Source organism: Clarias gariepinus, chromosome 12 (genome assembly GCF_024256425.1).
Source record: "Clarias gariepinus isolate MV-2021 ecotype Netherlands chromosome 12, CGAR_prim_01v2, whole genome shotgun sequence".
Classification (NCBI taxonomy): domain Eukaryota; kingdom Metazoa; phylum Chordata; class Actinopteri; order Siluriformes; family Clariidae; genus Clarias; species Clarias gariepinus.
Genome location: NC_071111.1, coordinates 27,910,733 through 27,928,859, shown reverse-complemented (window position 1 = coordinate 27,928,859; position 18,127 = coordinate 27,910,733). Strand labels below are relative to the sequence as shown.

The following is an 18,127-nucleotide window of genomic DNA, read 5'->3' as shown; positions in this document are numbered from 1 at the left end:
CTTTCCTCACTCTGACACTTCTCCCAGCACCCGACCTCCACCTAAAATTCACCACAGCTTGTTCTTAAAGTCTGCACTTAAATATAAATGTAGAACAAGAGCTAAATGACTCAGTAGTGTTGATTATTTAAAAAGCACCAAAGCCTGTGATTGGATAAGAGCAGTGATGTGATGAGTAAATATCTGCTCATGTTCCTGTTATAACAGATGTTACTAAAAATGAAGAAATGTTGAATGATTAATTATAAACTGTACATGATGATGTTTCCCTTGAAGGAGAGATGATTACATGCTGTTGATCATGAAGTACCACCGTCCAGTTTATCTTTGTTAATACAAATTTCTCTTTATTATTCAGGCTGTGCAGAACATGATTCTCTATATGTATGCACTGTACATGTAGCAGAATTGACAATAAAATTGACTTTGAATTTTGACTTTGACATCTTTCTGTTATAAAGACTCCAGTGCTCCTCCATTTACATATTGGGGAATAGAGAACTCACAGACTTGAGGTGTGTGTTCATCGTACACAGTTCATCACAAACTGGGTGAACACAGTCATCAAATTTTCCAGTTCTGTTAATCTTGTGTATGTGAATCTGTGTTCTCTTGATCAATTTAATCAAATATGTTTCTGATAAATTATTTATCATTATTTCTGTTTAAAATTACTTAAAGATGTAACAAGAATTTTGTAGCAAAATTGTTTGTAACAGTTCTTCAGTAGCATTTTTATGTTAAAAAAAAAACAACAAAAAAAAAAACATCTGTTTAACTCAATCAAAAATTTAACATGTTAAGCATGATTTACCTAGGATGCTTTTTCAACATAAAAATATCACATTAACAGAATCACTTTGTCTCATGATTTTTGAATGCAGTTAAAAGTTTTATGCTAAAGGTATCACTGTCTTATTGAACCAACATGATTAAAAAAATAATAAACATAACCATATCACACTGAATGAACCAATTTAACCTTCCTTAAAATAAAACATAGCTGTATTATAATAACAGTGTGATTGACCTCAAAGTCAAACTTAGCTAGATTCACCTAATTAGATTTTATCCAGGGTAAAATGTTCTTTAAAAATTTAATTGCCTAAAAGTTTATACTATTTATTTCATTTACCCAATGTAGTAGGACTAACATGACTGTTACATCGTTGCATATTTTTCCTCATGATTGCATTGCTGCATTATTTTTGTCTGCAGTATTGTGGTTATATTATAACTGTTTGCATCTCTTAAACAGTGTTATATACAGTAGATTAACATGCTTTCAGAAATTAGCATCCAGCCTTCATGTATGTTTAAATGTCTAATACAGTTACAACTTTCAAAATGATTACACCTAATCAGAGCAGCAGTGAGTTCAGTAGCTTATAAGTGATTTTTAACATTCACCTACAGCAAATGTCTTTTAGGTACTGATTTCCTTTCAGCAACTTCCAGAATTCCTTTCAGAATTAGTTAGCTAACCACTGTTAAAGTAGCCTTGGCCTTGAAGTAGGATTGCAACCAGGAACGTAAACACAGTAACTAAAGCATGTATAATTTTTCCTTGGTTGTAAAGTAATAAGGATTACATAAGGATTGGCATAAGGATAATATAAGATACTAGAGGATTACCTGCAGATTCTGCAACTGACTCAAGTTTATGATGATGATGCCTACTGTTACATGCATTATTGAGGAATGCCTGTAACATGCATGTGATGGAATTGCTTGTGCAAAAACAAACAACAAACATTTTTATATCAGCAGCTGAAAAAACTGAGGACAAGAACACAGGGGGGCATTTAAGGTTTGACGGTGGCCCCAACTTGGTGGTGTGCTTCATGGAGGGGAATTTTGACTCTAAGAGGAAAGAAAATGGAACAGAATGGAAACAGGCAGTGGAAACCACATTTGCTGGGGTGACCCAGGGGTGAGCTAGTGTGACAGCACTCCCTGTGTCAATGAGGGTAGGAAGTGGATTTTCTTCAAATCAGACCCATTGTGTGGGTGCTGGGTTGGCATCATCATCGCTACGGTCATTGGCCCAAAGCCCCCAGACACGGGCAGACTTTGCTGGCTCGGGGGGCATTGACTCATTGATCAGGAACTCCTGCAGAGTCTGGTAGTGCAAAGCTTCTCGCCAAGGAGAAGGGATTGTGTGGAGGGCTTCTTTTCGACAGTCTCTTTTACATGGGTGAGCAAGAGTGTACATTCCAGTGCTTCTACCACGTCCCGCAGAAAGGTGGGAGCACTAATACCAAAAGCAAAGGAACCAGTCGAGGACGACTTCATCCAGTGACCTGAAGAGCCATGAGGGTTAGAATTCCCTTCTTTAGATGTCTGTAGACTTTAGCTTCCTTACTAGTGAAAGTAAAGTATGCACATTGTTGGTGAACAGTCATGGGCATTCTTCTTGCTCTGCTGTCCTCTTGGGAATCTGGAGGTAAGGGCATTTCACCCTTATTTTGTGTGCCAGAGACGGTCATGGTGCTGAATTGGGTCTTTGGCTTTGTTTTCCTGGTCAAGCAAGAATGATATAAATCGTAATCATAAGAGGAAAAACACACTGCTGCTCAAAAGTTTGGGATCACTTTCTAACTCAATGGTCATTCCTGATTTTTATTTCTTTCTACATTGTAAAGTAATGCTAAAGGCATCCAAATTCAATAATCTCCTTTAAACTGTAAATATTGTGATATACCTACTTCTCATGATCTGTAAAGCCTTCATAATGGCTTTAATCTGAGGTTCTGTTTGCCAATTTGTGATTGGCTGGTAACTCTAAATGAATGAAAGAATGTTGAAATTTAAAATCACTGAACAAAAACAAAAAAAATGATTCCAAATGTTTGAGCGGTAGTACATAATTTTGTATAATTAAGATCAATAAAACATACATACAAGATACAACACATAATATTATACATATATTATATGCAAAGAGCACATCAGTGTCTATCTGTAGGTTATACACTCAGTGCAACTCCACATGATCAGTCAGTTACAAAAGTATTATGTGAAAGCATGAATAAAATAAATGTCATGAAACTTGCATTTTAGCTTTGAATCATTAATATTACCTTCATGTTAAAGATGCACAGAGCCATTGTCTCATGTTTAACAGCGTATGAAGGTGAGCCGAAAACAACTGCAAAATCCCTGCTCAGATAACAGCCAACTGTCTCTCTTAAGGAATCATTATTACCTGCAAAAGAATATTGTTCATATTTGGTATTATTAATAAAAATATATGTTATTGTGGTGTACATTGGAAACCATTCAGATATGTAAATGTAAATTCCTCAAATCCTGAATTATTCACAAAAGTAAATATGTACAAATATACATTATATTATCTCAGGGCCTTTTGTATTATTTTTAACATAAAATTGTATAAAAAGGTTGCCTAAGACAACATGGGTTAAAAAGTTCTGTTTTGTAAACAAGAGGTTTAATCCTACCCCAACACAGCTCATTTGCATTTTGTGATGCCCACAAAATTCCATAAACGCATGCACAGACAGCTGTGAGTGAAAAATGAGTGCTCAGGGTGAAAGCTGAAAAAATAAAATGGAAGTAATTATCACTCACACTTCTACAGAACAGTGCAAAAGTCTTAACTCCTCAAAGTAGTTTGGAATGTGAATGTATGTTTTACAGTGACAGGCTGCAAATTGCCTAAAGATACAATTTAAAAATCAGTTGTTTATGTTTGAGCAGCGACCTCATTTCCCCTCTCATCTGTTGCAACCGCTCAGCATCACCTGTATACTAAGAACCTGCCTGGTCATCTGTTATTATCTGCATCTGTTTCTCACTGGTTCATGCCTTAAATTAAATGTTTTATGCTTGTATGATTCACAGATCACTGTGTGACTGAGCACACGAAAAACGCACATTCCTCAAAAACTGGTTAGGTGCAGCAACTGGACAAAATGAGAGCCAAATACTTGCCCAAAATAGAGCCAAAAAAGTCCTTCAGAAAGTCTGTACAATATAAAGAACCGAGGGACAAATTCTTCTTCTTATTATTATTATTATTATTATTATACAGATTAATGTTTTTCACAAAGTGAATAATAGATATCATAAAGTAAGTCTGTGATTCAAAAGTCATAATGCCCCTGCATGTTTTCAGTATTAGGTTTTAATGATTTTCCTAAAATATTTAATATTGGTAAATTACTTTATTTCCTGTTAGGAACTTACCATTTATTTTATTAACAGACTCTATTTCCTAAAGGCAGCTCGGGTCTTTTGACTCCTTACTCTAACATGAAACAAAGAGAAAGAGCCAGTTAAAATAGTCCAAACAGATTATCTGTCATATACCACAGCAGTAGCACACAGCAAAGAAATGCCCCTAGCAAGTGAAATATTCTTCAATCTAGCCAAACCTATTAATTTAATAAAATAAGTTTAAGTTTTAATAAAATAACTTAAAAGAAAATTTAAGTTATTAAGCTTATTCCTAGTCAAATGTTACTAAAATGGCAAGGGAAATTTTTGTTCTATTGGAAGATAATTCTGCTTCTTACAAGAAGTAAACTCCTAAAAACTAGCAAAATTATCTGCCAACAGAACAAGACAGAACTTTTCGCTTGCAACGTCATTAACAGTATTAACATAGAATTAAGCTTAATAATCTATGGTGGGGAATTTAAGCTTCTGTTTACAGCTGCTATAATGTAAGTGAAACCAGGAACTAACTGAGTTTTTGGTGGTTCTCCTCCTCGTCTTCTTTTTGCAGCAGGAGGTTGAAGACTTGATCCAGAGCACTCGTTATCCAAGGAACTGGATTGTCCTTCCTGACTGTCAGCATTTCGAGTCCTTCTTGTGGTCGTGGCCAATGAGTTTGTAAATTCGGTCATGAAATATGTAAGACCATTTGTCAAATCTGTAAGTGAAATCATAATGGCTCGCGCAGAGTCTGTTTTTAATTTCCCCTTACAGCAAGTTAGCCTCTCTTTCTGAGCAGGCAAATAGGAAAACGTTGAAATTGTGCTTCCAAAATAACAAGCTACATGTTTAATAAATTCCAGGACAAGGTTGTGGACTACTACAGGAAAACATTCAGTGCTACTTTTTGAAGATGCATTCTTTTGAATCGAATTAGAAAACCTCCTTAAGCTACTTATCGCTCCGATCATATTACTCAGAAGGGTTGAGACTGCATTTGTAAAGTGGAGATCATGCAGATGCAACATGGTAGGGTTAGTACACAGAACACCCTTCAGCTGGTTTATGGCTGAGTTTGGTCTTCGAAACTGCTGTTGGATGAAGGCATGGGAGAAACTTTCGTGATCAGAGGAAGATTTCTGACCAACAGCATCATCTTCTTTGATTGAGACCTCAGTTGTCCCAATGCTTAGGTTTGACTGTCTGGCTTCATTTACAGTAGAGAAAATGTTCTTGATCTGATCTCTCACATTCCTAAACAAACGAAAAGGAGCAAACACATTTGCATAATCCAAAGCACTTTTGTTGCCCAGGCAGTTTTGACCTTCATCCCCAGGTAAGGCCTCTAAACATTCCCCTAAATCTTTTGAAAAAGACTGTGTAATTTCCAAAGCTGCAGATTCCAGATATTTTATCTGGTTACATGATAGTCCTCTGTGAGGCTCATCTGAAGAGGGGGACCTCACAGTTTTACTGTTTTTTCTTCCAGTATGGGGCATTCGCAATTTTCTAGTAAGGAGATCACACACTAACTGAGCGCATGTAGACTGGAAGTGATCAGAGGACAGTTTTTGTTTTTGCGCCTTGTACACTGACAAAATTTTGCAGATCACTTCGTCTGTGCACTTGTCGATAAAAAGTAGTTCCTTTTCACAAATAGTAGTGCTGCTGCATTTCAGAATGTTCATCATGGATGGATTTTCATGTACAGATGAAAGTCTTGATGAAGAAGCATCACTATTTCCTGACTCTTGGTGCATGCTTTCTACAGATTTTTCATTAAGCTCTTTTTCTGGGAAAGCTGACTTTTGGACCTTCAAAAGAAATGAATTCACCTCCTTCTCTAAACACGTATAGGTTTCATTGGCAGCTGGGAAATAACTGTTTAGTGAAAAACGGAGTTTGCTTGAATCAGAATTTGTCTGAACAGACTGGGTTTTTAAACTTTTCAAAAACATCTTTGTAATTTTTGAAGCTGTTGGCCACACACGGACTGATGATTCGGTGATTGTCATTTCACCTAAGGGGCCGACAAATGGACCATTGTTTGAGTTTGGTGACCCTGCTGAAATGACTTCTTCCTTTGCCTCAAGTAGGATACTGCTTATAGTGAGTACTGCCTTGTTTCTAAACTGCTCACCGAAAATTCTCTTTTCACTCCTATCAGAAGTCGGACTCTCCTTATCATTGCTTGTGGAAGAACATCCAAGACCTTTCCCAACGTATTTCATTGTCTTCATGATGGCACTTATAAATCGGTTTAATGCTACAGGCTTGTCAGGTTTTCTGCCTTTTGGCACTAAATAAGAAATTTCTGGACAGCTAAATTGTATTAACTCGCTGATTATGGCCTTTGTGTACATGTCTGTAAGCTCATCAATTTGGAAGCTGTCACTTGATGATTGTCGTGCAGAATCAAAGTTTTTCTTCACCTTTTTAGACCTTTTACTTTTAGCTGGAGCTTTTGTAGAGGTAAACTGCATAAATGCCTGTTTGAACGCTTTTTTGATTTGGGTCAAAACTCCTTCGATGAAGCTGCATAGACAGTCACATGGATCCTCTAGTGATCTACATTAAAAATAAAATAAAATAATGAGACAACTATGGAACATTGAGAGCTAGTCAAACTTTGTGAATGTTATAAGTGTAATTGATCAGTAATATGCACTGCTTAGCAAATGATCTCCATGTTAGTGACACATTGGCAACTGACCAAAAATCCTCAGACGGCAAACAATTTCAGGAAAAGTTGTTAGTCAAATACTTACCCTTGGGACATAGCAAGGTCCTGTTTAGCTTTTTCTCTTAGTTTTATTTCCGCCCGGAGAACTGGTTCTATGCCTACATCATCGATGACCGTTGGCAGGACGCATTCAATAACTTGAGTTGACAAGATTTTTACCATCGCCGAGAACAGGAGGATCATTTCCAATTTGGTGTACTTAAAAGAAAATAAAAAGACAAAGGGTGAGGTCGACTCATTTTCTTTCTTTGAAGCTATAGATTTTTTTTTAACGAACGTGAAATAAACCACACATCTTTAGAGTTTGGTATTGTTTTAAATTTAGCTACATAGAACACACATATACAGTACATATATACAGTACATATATAAAGTTCATATATATATATATATGTGTACACATTATACAGTCCTGAGTTGCCCCTCATTTCTTCATATTCAATTAATTGCGATTATAATTACTGTAGCCTTTTCAGGGGCTGCCTAAACCTCTTGGGATAGGCTGCAGGTCCCCGCGACCCTGAATACAAAATAAAGTGGTATAGAAGATGAGTGAGTGAGTGAGTGAGTATAATTACTGTGCCAGGCTGCAAATATTACAAAAATACAACCTGATGTCCCATCTTGTCTGTTCCAACCACTCAACAGTCAGCATCACCAGTAAATTTGGCACTGGCCTGATCATCTGTCATCATATACACCTGTTATTCACTAGTTTAAGCGATAATTTATTGATTTAAATAATTCCAAGGTCAATTTGTGGCTTTGCAAATTAAAAAAATGTCTCTAATTTGCTCAGGTACAGGGACTGGAAAGCCAAAAAAGTTCTTCCGGATGCCTGGAGAACCATTCATTTAGACAAAACATGAATGGTTCTCCAGAAGAAATGAGGGCTGAAGGCTTTTGAATAGTACTTTAATTTTGAAAGTTACTTAGCCATGATCCAAAAATTTAGAATTACATTGGAGGAAAGGTCTCTGGTCACAGCACTCCATTCCCTGAAATGATGCAAATTGCAGATTGTAAGTATAAGATTTTCACTTCCAATATTTTTAAATAACACATTTATATAGTATGTAAACAAACATACGTATCGCTGAGATCAAAAATGAGGTCTCTGATGTCCTTGAAGATCTTTCCTTTCATTGTATTGTTTAAATGTGGTAATAAGTGATTCGATCATTAACACTGAAATCAAATCAGATTATTAAGTTGGATTAAGTTGGATTTTGTTTAACTTTTTTATTTAATGGTATCGGCTCACTTCCCAAAAGCACATTTCCACAAGGTTGCATAACTCATTCTGTCGCATATGTTCCTATCTCATTTGCCAGTTTAAAAGTAAATCAAATTTAAATATCATTACTTTTACTGGTAGGAAATGGTTTTACTACTAAGAAAAAAATGTATACTAAACAGAAGATGAGACACAGCCTACCTTGAGGGGCACCGAAAGATTGCAGCTCTGAGAATGCATCATTTATGACATCATAAAACAGAATCATAATATGATTTAAATAAAGCGCATATATGTTGCCATGGCAAGTACTACAATACCCATAATTCTTGGAACATTATTACAGCCCCTTTTAACTATTAAAATTAATGAAATAAATCATAAATTTAAGTTAAATAACAGGAAAAATTTAGGTGGAATTATCTCATTGGTGCCATCTAATGGAGAAAATATTAATGTTTCTGTGCAATACTTCTTTTTTTTAATTTGCATTGAGCTGTGGAATCGGACTAAGGAGAAACATCAAAATTGGATTTAAATGATATGTTCCCTTCATGCAAAAAGTCTTAAATCTGAGCAGAATCTGGCAGAAATCCAAGTCAGATACCGAATCTATACAGAATTTATTCAACTCAGACCAAGTCAATCAAATGTAACATTAACCCAATGTTCTGCTAGGGTTGCCAACTTTACCTTACAGAAAAGAAAAAAAAAAAAAAAACACACAGCAAGCAAACATTTCACACAACTGACTATCTGTTAGCGCTCATAAGTTCTCAAAAGTTCTCATAAGTTCTCAAAAAAAAAACTTGGAATGAGATCCTGAAAATAAGGGCATTGTTTCTGCACATTCGCACAGGACATCCCTTCTGTGCATGCTCAGCCATTTTGTCTAGCACTAACAATATACCTTACCCTACAAGGATCAGTATATTGTAGTGTAAACAACAAAAGAAAATGAACTGCATGTGACTGTAGTTATTCCCGTTGGTACAACTTAATATAATACAACAACTGAACACAGTATTATGTGAAATGTAACAGTGAGCCAAGAGCCGTCGGACAAAGAGTATATATGAGGGCATGAAGAAAAGGCATCTGTTAAAGGGCGTCAAGACAAGGCTAGAGCTCAGCTTTTAACATGGGAAAATTGGAAATGTGATGTGAGAGCATGTGAAGATTTGTGATTGCGTTTGAGTCACAGATTTGTAATTTGAGTCTCATGCTCACTATGTGAGAGTTGGCAGCTCTGTTTAGAGATCTAATCTTGGGGTTTCTGGTCATGTTAAATATGTATGTCTCAAATAGTTAGCTTAAGCTAGTCGATGTATTAGCCAGACATTGCTAAATTAAGTTTAATGTTTGCACCTGTTATTGATATCCAAAGTTTTCCCATCATCCTCTATCTCTGACTCACCTCCCATTTCAGTGTTTTATGTATATTGCTGAATGAATGCTCTAGGCAATGACATGTCAGTTGATACTGACACAAAATGTCACATAACCTGACAAAGATATTGTCACAGTGCTCAACTCAAAGTATGATTTATACAGGAGTTACACAAAGTCGACAGCGTTGTGACAATCTTCCAGTGAAAAGAATCAGTCAAAAAGAAGATTAAAAAGGAAAACTTTAAAGGGAAATTTGGTTGCTTGCTGTATTTAAGGGCTACGGGAACAGGGCTGGAAAAGTTCTTTCTCACCGGCTACATCAGCCTTCTCTTGTGGCGGATGTCCAACAAGTTTGTCCAAAGTCTGCAACTCCTGAAGCTGCTTAATATCTAATGAAACGAACAAACAAAAAAAATATTAAAACATTTGAGATTTACCTAAACCCCATTTAGCTACTCCATTCCCAACTTTCTTAAGGTTGAAAGGTGAGCTTGAGCTTGGTCATGGGCTGGTGCTTACCTGACTGATAATGTGGTGCTGATGGAGACTCCGGAACATTGTCCTGCGGTTTCTTTTTTTTTTTTTTTTTTAAAGGAAAAGGTAAAAAGTCACCTAATATGTTAAACGGCACAGGTCCAGCATAATAATACTGTAAGTAGCTGACTGATTTTTACTATTAAAAAGCTGTTACATAAATGCATTCCTGATGCTAATTATCCATAAGTGCTAAAAAACTGTTTTGTGCATGTGTCAAAGTATCTATCATTGAAAGTTGCTGCCTAGTACATTTGCCTTTAAAGTCTTATTTTCACTTTATTTAAAGTTTTGTAAACATGTAAACATTTACATGTAAGTGACGCACTGTATTTTCTGCACAACTATAAATTTAAACTGGCATGGCCCTTAATTTATTTGGATTTTGTTTTACTTTTGTATTTAATTGTATCGGCTCACTTCCCAAAAGCACATTTCCATTCTGTCGCATATGTTCCTTTCTCATTTGCCAGTTTAAAAGTAAATCAAATGAAAATATTAATATTTTTCCTGCTACAAAATGGTTAAATGGTTTTACTACTAAGAAAAAATGTATACTAAACAGAAGATGAGACACAGCCTACCTTGAGGGCCACTGCAAGATTGCAGCTCTGAGAATGCATCGTTTATGACATCATAAGACAGAATCATAATATGAATTGAATAAAGCGCATACATGTTGCCATGGCAAATACTACAATACCCAAAATTCTTGGAACATTAATACAGCCCATTTTAATTAGTAAAATTAAGGAAATTAAGCATAAATTTAAGTTAAATAACAGGAAAAAAACGTAGAATTATCTCATTGCTGCCATCTAATGGACAAAATATTAATGTTTCTGTGCAATACTACGGTGGCCCAGAAGAGCTAATCATTTTTCCCGTATATGTGTATGTTTTTTTCCCTTGAAAATGTGTGCTTTTTCCCTTAAATAAATGTGTTTTTTTCCCCTTGAAAATGTGTGCTTTTTCCCGAGTAAGTGTATGATTTTTCCAGTTTGTGGGCAACTACTTTTTCCTGTGTGAGAACTCTCTTTCTCCCGTATTTTGCAAGCCTAAAGCTAATGCGCAAAGGACTATGGGATTGGGGTCAAAACGCAACTGAACACGGAACCTTTCCGGATATCAGCTCCAGGACTTAACACAATGGAATATACAGTGAATTATAGCGTGATAACGTTGCAATTTTCCCAACATTTTCAACTGGATACACTTATGTTAATGTTTAATATATAAAATTAACCAGATGTTACTGTTTTAGGCACTAATGATAACTTTGTAGCAGTGTTAATACTATTGGAGTGTTTGGGGGAAATGCCGAGCCGAGTGTAAATGTCAGTGATTAAAAAGAATATCATCTCATTTAGACCATTAAACACTAATGAAAACCATCAGCTGCATGGCGTCTCTGTAATATACATCCACATATGCAAGATATATGCAAGTTAATATCACTATGCTAACCGCTAGTGCTTAGGGAAACTAGTTTGTTCATTAATATAGATTAATTTAATAGTGTATTTGGACACATATACGTGATGTAAACAGTTAGCTCCATTGTTTCTGTAAAATGCCTGTCCAAATATGGATCTATAAGCAAGTTAATATAATTATGCTAAGCGCTAGCTTACTAAAAGAGCTAAGATAGCAGACTATTAACTGTTGCCTATCAACTATTGCTAATTATCCCTGAGCTGCTCCTGTTATGGTAAATGTTACAGATGGTTAATGAATTGTGGTATGTAGTTTATTGGAGCTCCTGAGTGCCATATAATGTATACTGCTGTATAATGTAGTGGTTTTATCATAGCTAGAGATCTTCTGAATAGTTAGTTATGTGCTTACACAATGTATGTAACAGTCAAGAAAAGGGGCTTTTGTCCACCACTAATGGGTAAGTAAATATCAAAACTGAACAGGAACAATGGAAAAAGGAGCCCTGTTCTGATTAATCACACACACACATATATATATATATATATATATATATATATATATATATAATATATATTATGTGCATTTCTTTTAAATAGTTGAGGAGAAAGACTTCAAGGTGTTAATTCGGCCTTCAAATTCTCCTGTGTACCCCAATCGAGTTTTTTTTAGGCTATGCAAGACAAACAAGTCATATCCATGGGGACCCAACCTTGCAGCTTAGAGGACTTAAAGGATTTGCTGTTGTGTCTGGGGGCCAGACACCACAGCACATATTCATGATCAGAGCTGTTTGGTGGCAAAAGGGGAATCCACACAATATTAGCTAAGTGGTTTTGATGTTTGGGCTAATTAACTAATCAATAAACCACAATACAGTTTTTCTCCTTCTGCGTTCTTGTCTCTGTTTGTTCAAGGTTTCTGGAGCAGCTTTACCTTTAAGGGAGTGGGTACAGATAGAACTTTAAGACCACCTCCCACTCAAACATCCATTCATGTATATATATTTATGGTGAACACCTTCTTTTAGGATCCCATGTAGCATACCGCCAGTCTAGTCTAGAACCATCTCGGGTGTTCTGCCTCTCTCTCTCTCTCTCTCTCTCTCTCATTCTCTAATTAATATTCATGGTGATTCTAATGTTCCATAGCTTTGGAAACTGGTAATTTAAGATCACACACAACAGACAGTATGGAGTCACTACACTCAGTATGATCATATTATGAATTAGAATAAAGATATGATCTTCATGTAATAAAATTAACAAACATGTCTTTAAAATAGAATAGTCTAAAATATATGAATAGCTCTTCTCATATTGTGCCCATTGTGTCATTGTGTCTCTCTACAGGTTGCGTGGTTGTGGTGTCTCAGATGAAGGCTGTGCTGCTCTGACTTCAGCTCTGAGATCAAACCCCTCACACCTGAGAGAACTGGATCTGTCTGAGAATAAAGTAGGAGACTCAGGAGTGAAGTGTCTCTGTGCTGTACTGGAGAATCCTCTCTGTAAACTTGAGAAACTGAGGTAACATCATCTCTCTGAGTCACATGACCTGCTCCTCAGTAAGACACATTCTCTAAACAGCTTTGATCCTGCTCAGTACTGTGCTGACATCATTGGTGGAAAGTGTCAGTGGTTAATAGTCTGCAAGGAGCTCAATTATCCCTTTCAAAGTGAGCATAGACGTTGTTTAGCTCATTTAGAAAGAAGATATCAGTGGACGAAGGTAATGGGTTGATGGGCTTGTAGTTGCTGATGAACATCTGCTGGGGATTGGAGTTGGAGAAGTGTTCTTTAATTTTCAGTTTGTAGGGGTACTTGCCCATCTTAATGCCCCGCCTTAGATTGTCCCTGGCTGAACTGTAGGCTTGTGTGTCACTAGATCTAAAGCCTTTAGTAAGAGGCAAACATCCATTAATTAAATTACATACTGTAATGAGCTACAGCTAAAACTCACTGCATGTTATCTGTTGCATTGTTGACTACACACTTCTGCTACATTGTCCTAGGGGAAGCCTAGTGCAGTAAAAAAGGCATCCTTTAGTTAAATTTTCACTTGAGTCACAGTACCAGAAGTACTGGTTCAAAGTTCACAGCAAAGCAATTTTTTTTTTTCTGAAAGCTAAAATATAGTGAATCAGTTTTATAGTGGCCTCTATTGGTAAATGCGTTTAGGCAGCAAGAGAAAACAGTTGCATTTGGCAGTCATTTCAATGCCCAGTAACAAACTAATGAAAATTATTCCCCATGTTATCACATTTGGTTTTAAAAACTAAGCTGTAATAGTGAAAAACAGATTGCATTATTCAAAATATGTGCATCGGACATTGAGCCAAAATTACTGACAGTTTTGTCCCTTTTTTTTCGCAAATGTAAAGTATTAATAAATGCAAAATCGAAAGATCCTGTAAATAATAACTGCTTTAAACTTGCGTAAATGCATGCACATCACAACAAATATGGGTAATCAAAAGAGTGGAGTCAATAAATGGGATATAATCTAATTTGCAAGCAGTACAAGAAGCAGAAATCATCAAAAGTTTTAAGACTACCTAAGAGTGTCTACTTCGCAACGCTTTGCTAATGGTTGCCTAAAAGAGCTACCGACAGAAGTGTCCAGTGTGGACCAGGTGAGACAAACGATGCTGAGCAGGTGGTGTAGAGCAGACACAGAGAGCGGAGCGTGTACGAGAGTAGATGGGAGGCAACTCTTCTCTCAAGAGAGTGGAAAAGAAACCTCACTGCCACAAGTTTTTTAGGGAAGTAACAAAGACACAACAGCACAGAGCTATAAATGCTAAAAGTGAGCCACGTTTACAACATAGGCTCCTAGGCTCATAGACTTAACATATAAGCATAAATCAGGCTTTAATAGGTCTTGTTAGAGCCTACAATAGGAGGCCTGTGAAATCTTCTGTGCTCTCTGGCTATTTTGGATGTTTGCTGTGGATGTTGTTTGGTTGCGACATTGCATCTCTGTATTTGTTCTTATGTCTTAGCTTTTTTCTGGAATGTTTGTTTACCCATTGGTTCACTGTCTCATTAACATTTTTTGTGTTTGGTTGTGGTTAAGTTTATCTTAATAAACTGTCGTCTAGAGATTTCAGAAATGTATTATTAAATGGTGTTAACTTTTTTTCAAAACTTTGTGAGATCTTACTTCATGTCACATGCTGTTGAGCCATGTGACAAAGTGGGTGCTTGTTTGTCGACATAACAGGGCCTTGACCGCTTAACAACATGGTGGCTTGCCTGTTTGACAAAATGAAGGGTTTTTTGGCATAACAGTTTATTTTGATATTGAATAAATTTATACTTTTTATACCTAAAATGCTGATACTAGTATTAGATGTGCAGCTGGGTCTGAAAGTGTTTCTGTAGCAACGTTAACTTTAGAGCAACAGTAAGAATTAGCAGCGTTGCAGATTGAAAGAGATCAATTGTATATGGAATGACAAAAGTTGAAGCACCCTTTACCAGCAGTTACTGTTAAATGAAATTAACTAAATTATTTGCCAATTAAAGCACATTAACTGTCAGGCACTGCATATACTGTAATATACTGTATGTGGCAAGGGGACTATAACGTCTTCTTTATATGATTCAAATAAAGTTTGCTAGTCTTGAAAATTTGCATCTGGTTCCACAATCTATTAAGCCCAGGCCCTCTCTTTTCTCTTTTTGAACATGTTGCTACTTCAAGAGGTTGCACAGAAGTGACAATGCAAACAGTGTTAGAGGGCAAAGCAAAGATGCTTATTCAGCACTTAGTGTAATGTTACTTACTCACTCACTCACTGTGTAACTGTGTAACCAAAAATATTTAACTGGTAAGAAGCTTATGATTTTGGACCAGTAGCTTCTCCTCAATGATTTAGATCATGGAAGATGTCAGAGAACTATGTGTTGGCTCTCACTTTTTGTTGCATGCTCTTGAGCCAGGGTGTGACACCAGGAAGTTAAATCAAGTAAAAGCTAAATCTTGGTAATCACTGAATGGGCATGAGTAAAAGTTTTGGATTGCTCAGATTTTAATTTCCTTCCTTGGGCTTCACAGTGCATTCAGTGATCACATGATTATTACTTCAACAATAGATTGATTGGTTGATTCACAGTTCGAACAGGGTCAGGCAGACCTTATAGTCAAAGAGTTTGTAACAAATATCATTCACAGATAAGGAACTGAGCTGGAACTATTCTGCAACAATAATTAAGTTTCCAAACCTATTAAATAATGCATATGGAACTAGGTAGTTAAGTAAAACCAATGACAGTTAATTGTTAACTGTCAGCTGTTCTTGGATCAGTTCTTGCAAGAAGAGTATTGTGAAGTGCATTTGCGAAACCCATCAAGCACCATGATAAAACTGGCTATCATATAGACCGTCCCAGGAAAGCTAGACCAAAACTTACCTCTGTTGCAGAGGAGAAGTTCGTTCAGAGTTACCAGTCTCAGAAATCACCAATTAACAACACCTCAGATTAGAGCCAATATGAAGCTTTACAGACCATAAGTAGCAGATACATCTCAATATAAACTGTTCAAAGAAGGTTATTGAATTTCTTTGATGCCTTTAGCATTGTTTACAGTGTAGAAAGAAATAAAAATTTAAAAAGTCTATCAAGTTAGTCACAACTTTTGATTGGTTGTGTATGTTTACAGATAATAAACTACTAGGAAAACACTTAATTATACTACTTATTATACCCCTTAACAATAGTTGTATTAATGAAAGACTTTGCAGAGGAAAGTGCTGCTCTCCAACCAACAATGTGTCATTGTGTCCCTTTACAGGTTACAATTTTGTGGTGTCTCAGATGAAGGCGTCAGCTCTGAGATCAAACCCCTCACACCTGAGAGACCTGAATCTGTCTGATAATAATTTAGGCCCCTCTGGAAAGAAACTGCTCTCTGCTTTTAAGCAAGATGAATGGTAAAAACTACAGGAACTGATGTGAGTAATGCTCTTTTTTAGATAATTGTTGGAAAAAAATATCTAAAATACTCATTATTATTAGTTTGAACATTTCTCTTTAGATAGAAAAAAACACTAGATTACCAGTTTAGGCAATAAAAATAGTTTTAGAAAATGTTTACACTATTTGTTAGTGTAAATATCTGCTCATGTTCCCATTATAACAGAGACGTTAGTAATAATTAGGAATTGTAGAATGATTAAATATAAACAGGAGATGATGATTGTTTTCCCTAGGGATGCACCGAATGTTCGGCAACCGAAATTATTCGGCCGAAAATAGCTAAATAAGTAAAAAGGCCGAATAAATTTTGCCGAACAATGACGTTTTTAATGACGCGATCAAATAGTAACTCGCGTAGAGTGAGAGGCGCACACTTTATGCAGGAAACATGTCAGCAGTGTGGAAGCACTTTAAAGAAGCACTCAGAGAAAGAGGCAAAAACAGCCGTTTGCAGACACTGTTCTGCTGAATTGTCCAGAGGGGGTGCATCTGCAAAAACGTACAGTTCAAGTTTAATTTATCACTTAATATCAAGACACCCCGAACATCATGCAGAGTATGAGAAAGACACAGTGGCGGCGGCTACGGCAACAGCAGCAGCGGATCCACATTTTTTGCACTATTTAATGCACATTTGAGCCCAATCCCAATTCTATTTTCTACCCTTTCTGGCCCTTCCCCTTACCCCTACCCCTCCAAACAAAAGAGAAATGAGACACCCCTACCCCTTCACGTGAATGCGCCAAACGGAGGGGTAGGGCTAAGTGTAGGTGTAAGGGGTAGAATTGGGATTGGGCTTTGTTGTTGTGGACATACAGAGTTACATTCTTTCAGCAGTCAGTTATAGGCCTAACATATTCAAGAAGAGGGGCTTCAAAGATGGCCAAATAAAAATATATTTTTTTATTTTACTAAATTATTTAGTTTAAGTTATATTGTGATTTGCTTGTATAATATCTGCTGAAATGTTAAAAAAATGTTCAGTGTTAAATAAATATTTTGAAATTGTATTTTTGTTATTTGATTTATTTTTCTGAAAAGCAACACAAAATAGTAAAAAGCTAATTTTTACTATTTAATAAATAATTAATATAAATTGACAAAATAAATGAAAAAAAATGCGAAACACCGCGTTCGGTATTCGGCCTTCAGCCAAGCATTTCATTATTATTCGGCTTCGGCCAAGAATTTCATTTCGGTGCATCCCTAGTTTTTCCCTAGAGCAGAAATGACTATATGCTGTTGATCATGAAGTACCACTGTCCAATTTGTAGTTATTAATTCATGCCTTTCTTTTTATCTTCAGGATGTGATGAACTTTTGTGTGTCCAATGTAGAATCTGGTGTTCCTGTGTTTCTATTTTGGGGGAATCAAAAACACAATTATAAGCATCACTTTATTAATGAGGCTGCATGTAATCACAACCAGACTTGTTATTTTATTCATATTTACTAACAGCATGTTTGTGAGTGTGATATTTGTGTTATAAAGCAAGGCTATAAACAAGAATTTAAACTAACATAATATAGATTTAATAGGCTATGGGGTTCTTCTGTCTGTGTTCTTAAAACCTATTTAGAATTACAGCATTGTACTGTTCTCCTTGCATCTATGCATGC

The 18,127-nt window shown here is 36.2% G+C and overlaps 1 protein-coding gene across 2 annotated transcripts; it reads right to left on the bottom strand.

Annotated features, from left to right (window-relative positions):
• Positions 1-886: 886 nt before the first annotated feature.
• Positions 887-10,129, bottom strand: LOC128534541 (uncharacterized). Of its 2 annotated transcripts, XM_053509011.1 has the most exons (11): positions 10,074-10,129; positions 9,866-9,943; positions 8,016-8,113; positions 7,887-7,923; positions 6,951-7,123; positions 4,714-6,750; positions 4,213-4,273; positions 3,465-3,560; positions 3,084-3,208; positions 2,709-2,784; positions 887-2,520 (listed from the first exon to the last, which is right to left on the bottom strand). In XM_053509011.1, the coding sequence occupies exons 3-7, from the start codon at positions 8,069-8,071 to the stop codon at positions 4,234-4,236; spliced, it is 2,343 nt and encodes a 780-aa protein (XP_053364986.1). In that variant the 5' UTR covers positions 8,072-8,113; positions 9,866-9,943; positions 10,074-10,129; the 3' UTR covers positions 887-2,520; positions 2,709-2,784; positions 3,084-3,208; positions 3,465-3,560; positions 4,213-4,233. The 2 variants fall into 2 exon arrangements, with proteins under 2 accessions (XP_053364986.1, XP_053364985.1); XM_053509010.1 differs by lacking the exon at positions 2,709-2,784.
• Between the last annotated feature and the right edge of the window lie 7,998 nt (positions 10,130-18,127).